This window comes from Nestor notabilis, unplaced genomic scaffold, assembly GCF_000696875.1.
Source record: "Nestor notabilis isolate BGI_N333 unplaced genomic scaffold, ASM69687v1 scaffold24751, whole genome shotgun sequence".
Taxonomy (NCBI): Eukaryota; Metazoa; Chordata; class Aves; order Psittaciformes; family Psittacidae; genus Nestor; species Nestor notabilis.
This window is the reverse complement of record NW_009914658.1, coordinates 46,508-54,609: the sequence shown is the minus strand read 5'-3', so window position 1 is coordinate 54,609 and position 8,102 is coordinate 46,508. Positions and strand designations below refer to the sequence as shown.

General features: G+C 38.9%; 1 protein-coding gene across 7 annotated transcripts in view; it reads left to right on the top strand.

Annotated features, from left to right (window-relative positions):
- Positions 1-1,135: 1,135 nt before the first annotated feature.
- Positions 1,136-8,102, top strand: part of ADD1 (adducin 1 (alpha)) — a 29,076-nt gene continuing 22,109 nt past the window's right edge. For all 7 annotated transcript variants that reach the window (XM_010023756.1, XM_010023757.1, XM_010023754.1 and 4 more), the window contains exons 1-5: positions 1,136-1,381; positions 1,902-2,064; positions 3,176-3,327; positions 5,738-5,818; positions 7,394-7,543. In XM_010023756.1, the coding sequence (XP_010022058.1) occupies positions 1,187-1,381; positions 1,902-2,064; positions 3,176-3,327; positions 5,738-5,818; positions 7,394-7,543 (741 nt within the window). In that variant the 5' untranslated portion in view covers positions 1,136-1,186. The remainder of the gene's footprint in view (positions 1,382-1,901; positions 2,065-3,175; positions 3,328-5,737; positions 5,819-7,393; positions 7,544-8,102) is intronic.

Genomic DNA, 8,102 nt, shown 5'->3' with positions numbered 1-8,102 from the left:
GAATTTTCAGCCTTTCTAGTAGATACGTGCAGTTGCTGATTACAACATGTAAAACTGAAATGAACCCTGGCCAGTGGGTGGGGGTTGTGTCTCTGTGTGTGCTTTCCAGCTTCCAAACCCCACATGCGAATGTAGTGATGTACATGTTGTTGAATGAACCTAAAATAAGTATCTTTGTGAGAACTCTGCTTCAGGCTGCAGTCAGTATTTCTGAGTTTGTCTCCAGATACGTATTTGCAATATGAGCATGTTTTGGTGGGGCTGTTCCTTCATATTAATAAATGTGTGCAATATCCTATTTTCTGTAATGATTTAAATTCTAATTTGTACAATATTCATTTAATTATGTCTGCTTTAACTTTTTAAGTAAAAAAAAAAAAAAGGGGGAAGAAAAAAACCCAAGCAAACAAACAAAAGAACCACTACCAAAACCCCAAACCGAACCCAAAGAGTTTAGGCCTCATGTGTCTTGAACTTCTTTGTCATTGTCTGCGAGAAGGTTTGAAGGGCTTCCATGCTTCTGACAATCAAGCTGTGTAGACAGCTTAAGGAATGGAAGTAGTTTAAATGGGAACTTTTGCATTGGTTTATGTACCATGTACGCATGTAGCATATTTGACTTTTCCTGTATGTTAGCCTACTTTTCTAATCTTGTATTTTTTAGGTTTTTTTCCTCTTCTGAAATACTGCTCTATTTGCACAAACATGGCCTGTGTTTGGGAAGCCACGCTAATTTTAGATGGAAGGGGGCCTACAAGAATGCTGAAGAGGGACTCTTTATCAGGGACTGTAGCGATAGGACAAGGGGTGATGGGTTTAAACTAAACCAGGCAAAGTTCGGGTTAGAGATAAGGAAGAAGTTCTTTACTGTGAGGGTGCTGAGGCACTGGAACAGGTTGCCCAGAGAAGTGGTAAATGCTCCATCCCTGGCAGTGTTCAAGGCCAGGTTGGACAGAGCCTTGCGGGGTGGACAGAGCCTTGGACGGCATTGTCTAGTGTGAGGTGTCCCTGCCCATGGCGGGGGGGGTGGGGGTTGGAACTAGATGATCTTAAGGTCCTTTCTAACCCTAACTGTTCTGTGACTCTATGAACTGTTATTCTGAAACAAGAAACACAAGTTCTTAATTATTTCCTTGCTTGATTTGTCTTCTCTACCCCCTCTTCATAGGTTCCTTAAAACTGTGCTATGAATGGTGATTCTGGAGTGGGGGTGGTGACTTCACCACCCCCGACAACAGCCCCTCATAAGGAGAGGTATTTTGATCGAGTTGATGAAAATAATCCAGAGTATTTGAGAGAGAGGAATATGGCACCTGACCTTCGCCAGGATTTTAACATGATGGAACAGAAGAAGAGAGTCTCCATGATTCTTCAAAGCCCAGTAAGAAAAGAAAATGCTCCATCTTCAAAGTTAAAAATTTATTATTTGTATTTGTAATATCCCTATAAAATTGGAGAATTTTGTGGTATCTTAGGTCTGTTTGATCTTTTCTCTGGTGGCCTTTCTGCTAAAGTATCCTAATTGCAGGCTAATTTTTCCTCATGTTGAATTTTTATTCTCTATTCTATTTCTTCTACTTTTCCTTTCATGTTTTGTGTTCAAATCAATTGTACATCCTGCTCCTTCTTCCAGAAACCCTATTAGTAGGTTCAGTGAGTTTTAGTGTTACTTGAAGACAAAATGCTGGAATTTCCATTCACAAAAAAAGTAAGTGACTCATACCACTGGAGCTCCAGAAAGGAACATTTTCAAGTAACAGTGTGCACCCAATACTTCTGCCCTGAGTTGTTTTTCAGAAGAGATGTAGAATGTTTCTTACGTAAGTGCTGAAGAGAAGCTGTGTATGAAAGGTTGAAGTTCATTTGAAACTGCTTTGTAACATGCAATGTACTCTTGCTAGGCTTTTTGTGAAGAACTGGAATCTATGATCCAGGAGCAATTTAAGAAGGGGAAGAACCCAACAGGCTTACTGGCTTTACAACAGATTGCGGATTTCATGACAACGCATGTACCAAATGTCTACCCTGCAGCACCACAAGGCGGAATGGCTGCCTTAAACATGAGTGAGTGCACCTTCTTTTAGAATAGTTGAGGGTTTTTTTGTTAGAAAGGTTTGAAATGAAGACAGTGTGAATGAAAAGTACTGTGAAGTTCAAACACCATCCTGTTCTGCTCACAGGAACATTGCAAACATGAAATGAATTGATTAGTTTCCAAATGCCAGTGTTACGTAGTGTGATTCATGTGTATAATTTACATCAAAAGCTATTTCAAGTATGGTATCTTAATTGAAAAGTAAGCCTCATCAGTCAGCACTAGTAAAAAACCTCAAGGTTTAAATATATTGCTAATATTTACCACATGGGTTGTCTGCAGGAAAATAAAATGCTCATTAGTAGTCTAGTAACAGTGAAGGTCTTTAGAAACTAGTTATTTTTGCCATTGAAGTGCTGTTTGCAGCTTTCTCCGGTGAAGTGAGGCTGTAGACAAGAAACATAAGCAAGCAAAACAAAGAAAAAAACCAAAACCCAAGATGTGTGAATGCATGTACACACAGGTTTTTGTTAAGATAATACAAATCCTTGCCATGCTCCAGACTGTAATATGGCCTGGTTCTGCTTTATCACAGTTACTTTTAACCACATTTCTAATTGCACTGTAACTAGAACTATAGTATTTTTAATTATTTACCATAATCCTCCTCTCTCTAGCTTGTACTTAATTGTTCCTAATTAATTGAATCTGTGTGCATCTTTTTAGATGTGTAACTGTCCTGTTCAGGGATACTGAATCATGTATCTCAAAGTGGAATATCCGGGGTTACATTCTTCTGTTAACAATAAAGTTGGATTTAACAGACCATAATTAGTTTTAAAGAGAAATGAAGTATTTTGCTAAGGACTGCACTGTCACTTTAGCATTAATTAATATTAAGGAAGGAAACAAATGCTGAGTCTACTGAAGATAAATGACCTTGTCTGAGACTGTCATTATATTTCTGTAATAGAAATTATGGCATTATAGTATTTAAAGTTTGCTATCCATTTCTTAGGTTAATAGGTTGATATAATTTAGTAGGAACAACCACTTGTAATAGTGGTGCATGGTTTTAGGTTTTAACTGATGTCGAATGCAACCTCCCCTTGTGCTTTTTTTACATCTTCTCCTTTTCAGGTCTTGGCATGGTGACACCAGTGAACGATCTGAGAGGGTCAGATTCCATTGCCTATGAAAAAGGGGAGAAGTTGTTACGATGTAAATTAGCAGCTTTCTACAGATTAGCAGATCTCTTTGGCTGGTCTCAGCTTATTTACAATCATATAACAGTGAGTATTGAATCAACAGATAACTGAACCAATTGTTTTAACCTACAAGAGAATTGCTTCCTTCCCCCAGCTGTCATTTTCTCTTTGTGTGGAAGAGGAGCAAAGTGGTATTGAAAGCAGTATAATAGTGAAGAGATTTGTCATTGCATCTTAGGAATAAGAACTGGAACAGCTTGGATGTCAGTTACATAGCCTGAATAGTCTTAAGAGAGTGTACATGAATGTTCTTATGATGAAAGTCTTGAAAGACTCAATCCTTTAGTACCTTAAATGCTTTGAATAATTGTATGTATTATTCTTCAAGGTCATTTCTCAGTTTTCTTGCTAAGTACTAAAATATCTTCTTAGTCATTCTGTTGAATTTTATAATTCAAGGTACCAACCTTTTTGAAAAGGAAGCCATAATATTTCTGAGCATGAGTGAACTACTTAGCTTAATGCAGCGTGCCAGCAATTTTCCTTGTGACTGAGTAATCGCTGGCATCCATAAAAATAATGACATGGAGGTCAAATCAAGGAGGTCTTATATGCCAGAAGAATGATCAACATGAGTCCCATGAGTGAAGTCCCAGCTGTGGTGTGCAAACCAGGCAATTGTTTTCCTAACAGAGCTGAATTGTATCTTTCTACATAGTAGAGGTTGTTCTTTATGTATTTTCAATTCTTCTAGTTGCAGTGTGAGTGAAATATGGTAATTTAGTTGTTACTGCTTTTTATGATTTCAAGGTGTGTTATTTGTGAACCGATGAAGCTGATAAATGATATGGGTAGACTTAGGATCAAGGCTAGATTGTTAGGTTCCTTCAGCACGGGAACATATCCAACATAATGGTTCTTGTAAACAACTCTGAGCTACCCCCTGATTTTACATATGTGATAGGAGAATTGATTTTGTAAAAGGGACATTAATGCAGTATAAAGATTCCTGAGCAAGTGGGTTTGGAGATGGCTTTCAATGTAAAGTTCAGCCCTGGGGATGTTTATGTGTTTAGATAAAAAAGTAAATATAATGAAAAGCAGCATGCCTGGGGAAGTGGTTATGGCAGGGGCATGTGATTGGATGGAAAGCCTCAAGTTCGCTTTCTTTTGGTCTTTCTTCCATATACCCATACATTAATTAGTAACGTGGTAGTAAGGCACTCCTTTGGAATGTGGGGAATGCCTACCACTTCATGCAGAGCTGGAGTCTGACACAAGGTTTTTAGGTTTTTGTGAGTGGGTGCTCTTAATTACTAGGTGGTTACATTCAAGTTAAAAGCTGCCAGTGCACTCCTTATGTTAGAGAAAAATTACAATAGCTTTCTGTGGGGGTCATAAGCCTGCATGTTAGAGGAGAAAGGAGTTGTGAGGATATGAGAGCTATGCCAATCTGGGCATATTGGGGAGTTGGATGGAGTATCTTCGCTTTTCTGGATCTCTGTCAATCACTGGCAGCTGCTGTGTGTGGAATTGTTCAGACTGCTGCAGTCCTGATGCAGAAGCAGAATTACAGAGCATCAAGAGCTTTCAGGTCAAGCACAATAATGTGTAGAGTAAACTTGGATGCCTCCAAAGTTAGGCAGAATTTGAGATTACAGTTTACATAAGGCACACATCATTCACCAAGTCTTGGTTTGCTTGAGGGCATGAGCTGTTTATTGGATCTAAGCCTAAAGCAAGGTGGCTTGTGAGTCTCGCTGCTTGTTTATCTTGCATTTGAGCTTTCCTGTTAACGTTTTGGGCATTTTGAGTAATACTTATTCTTTGTCTTGCATAAATAAGTAAAATATTTTCTGGATCATTTACACTTGTGCAGTGGAGAAATATTTTGGTGATCCATAAAAGTACAGGTTAACTTCAACTAACTGGTTCAGTGTAAGGCTCTTATGCTATAGCATGTTACCAGCCGGTTGTAGAGGAATCTAGATTTGTAATTACAGCTTTTGGATGACTAATCAGCTACTTCAGAAATTTTTTTCCCTGCAGTAGGACTATATCAAATTATATGTGTATTTAATGTTGCAAATAGTAGAACAGATGAGGAAGCATAAAGTAGCTGCATCTTGGGGATATGAAAAACTCAAATACAACTATAAAAATGCTAAAAAAACCCCAAACCCCAAACAGAAAAAAAACCCAAACACAAGCCCTGGGTAGACTCATAGCGAAATACAGAATTCTCTCCTGATTGTGTGAATTAAAAGAGCAAAAACATAAGTGAAGGTCAGGATATTTGGTAGAAAACCTGCAACTGTGCTGTACTGCTCACAGTATTATCAGTTGTAGCATACATGAAAGTCACATTGCATATGTTACAGGCATACTTGCTCATTCCATGCTCAGGAAGTGAAGGTAACTTTCATGGTTTTGGGCCTTCTTATATGCTTTAATAAGATACTTTTAGCAACTTTTACTCTTGTTTTATCCTTAGGCCAGAGTAAATTCTGAGCAGGAGCACTTCCTCATTGTACCTTTTGGACTTCTCTACAGTGAAGTTACTGCATCCAGTCTGGTAAGCAATTGCTGTTTTTCAGAGCTTTAAAATATGAATGTCTGAATCTGCTCTGTCTGTGTGTCTGTCACTGTTGAAATGTTATCCTAGCGAATGTTTTACTTTGTGTTATGTGTTTAGAATAGTTTCATTGGACATGGCTGATTCTGGTACAGCTGAGATCTCTCCTTGCACATGTTCACCACCAGGTGTCCTCCAGTTGATGTAGCTGTAAAGAGGAGCCAGGTCATTTGGACAGCTAATCAATCACGTCATGCCCTTGAAAGCTGCTGGCTGTTGAGTCAGGCTTGTCAAGGGAAGCAGTATGTGTTTCAGACATAAATGATGCAAATCAGTTACAATTTCAAGATACTGTGTCAGATGCCTAATTTAGTTGCCATCGTTTAATGATGTAGCTGAGGGTATAGATAAATTATATTTTCCAAATCTGATGATTGCAATGAAGACATAACTCCCTTAACTGTTAGCTAGTGGGAGGCATTTTGTGAGTGTTTATCTTCAGTCTCCACTGCTGCTCAAGGCAACTTGAGTTAGTGTGGTTGACTCTCTCTTGCACTGAAACAAAATGAGTTTTTACACTGTTCTTGCTACTTGGCTACTTTAAGGTAAGTAACCTCTAGCAGAGAGGTCAGGTAAGTATGTGCACAGTAGTAGCACTTCAAAGTTGACGCCTTAAGGTCCCAGTACTCCCCCTCAGCTATCTGTAAAGTTGGCTTTTCCTTGCATGACTCCACACTAAATATCTGTCAAATTTTAATTGAAAAAGCCATAAGCAAAGGAACAGAGAAAACTGAGACCTGCCCTACTACCAGATTTCTAGAAAAGGGTAGGGCCATGCTCTAGGGGTGTTCTGTGTTTTATTTGGGGGTTTTGTGTTTCGTTTTGGTGGGCATTTTTTAAAGGTGTTCTGCTTGTATCTCTCTATCAAGAAATATAAGTACCTTGAGAATTAAGATTGTGTGAAGGTAGCAAAATGTGCACGCACACACATGTGCACTCACACAGTAGACAGTATGTTCACACAGAAAACAGCAGCAGGATTTAATAAGATGCACTACAGTGATAAGGCACAGGGCTTAGCCAGATGAACATGCTGACCAGCAGCCTGCTTACATGGATGGCCCTTTATCACCCCTTTCTCTTAATTTCTCATATGCTTGTTCTTCCCGTATCCGCTCTGAAACTCCCATTTTCTCTGATCATGTTCAAGGTCCTGTTATTCCTCTTCAGGTATCTGCAGAGTTTGCAAGTTCCTTATAAAACTCCACCATAATTCTCTGAAATGCAGCCATTTGGTACAGTGCTGTCTGTACCTGTCCGTTTCTTGCACCATTACCTCCTACAAGCAATGATTCCTTGTATCATATCCAGTAGTTCCTCATGTCCTTTTCAGGTAGCTTAATCTCAAGCTGGGGCCCCCTGGTCACCTACCTACAGCCTTATCCTGCACATTTTGACACTTTCTAACATTGAATACTGAAAGAAATACAGGTTTAAAGCCTCAGTGGTAGGTGTTGAATTAAATCACTTTGACAGTCTTGATTCATTGATGAAACTAACTCTTTTCATCCCCAGGTTAAAATCAACATTCAGGGAGATGTAGTTGATCGTGGAAGCACTAACCTGGGAGTAAACCAAGCTGGTTTTACTTTGCACTCCGCAATTTATGCAGCTCGACCCGATGTTAAATGCATCGTTCACATTCATACGCCAGCAGGGGCAGCGGTAAGCACACTTCTGAGTTTCTCATCTGTTTACCCCCACCCACCCGGCTGGAAAATAGGTTGGTCCCCCTTAATCATAGTTTTGTTTCCTTTTAGAAGGACACAAAGCCTTTAAGTCTGCCTTCAAATAAGTGGTTATGTTTGAATCAATGAGATCCTCCTTATTTGGTTGTTAAATGAGGGCTCAGACAGTAAAGCTTTGTAATGGAAAATACATATTTCATATTTATGTGTCCTTTACCACAAAAGACCATATCCTTTGACAGGGAGTCATAAGAACTTTGGCATGTTTTGTAAAGCACAATTTATCAAGGTTTTCTTAAATATTTGAAATTTTCAAATACCTCTCAGTAGAGCAACGGGCTACAAGTTAGTTTTAGCTCTTTGGAATTTTTTGAGAGTCATCTGATGACACTCTTCCAAAGATCATATTCTGGGGCAAGCATTTTAAGGATAAATGATCAGATTTCTAAAATTGTGAATTATAGTCTTAAAATGCTCCTTATCTTTACCTTCACTGCTGTGGAATTACCTGTGTCAAAGTTCTTCACTGAATTTCT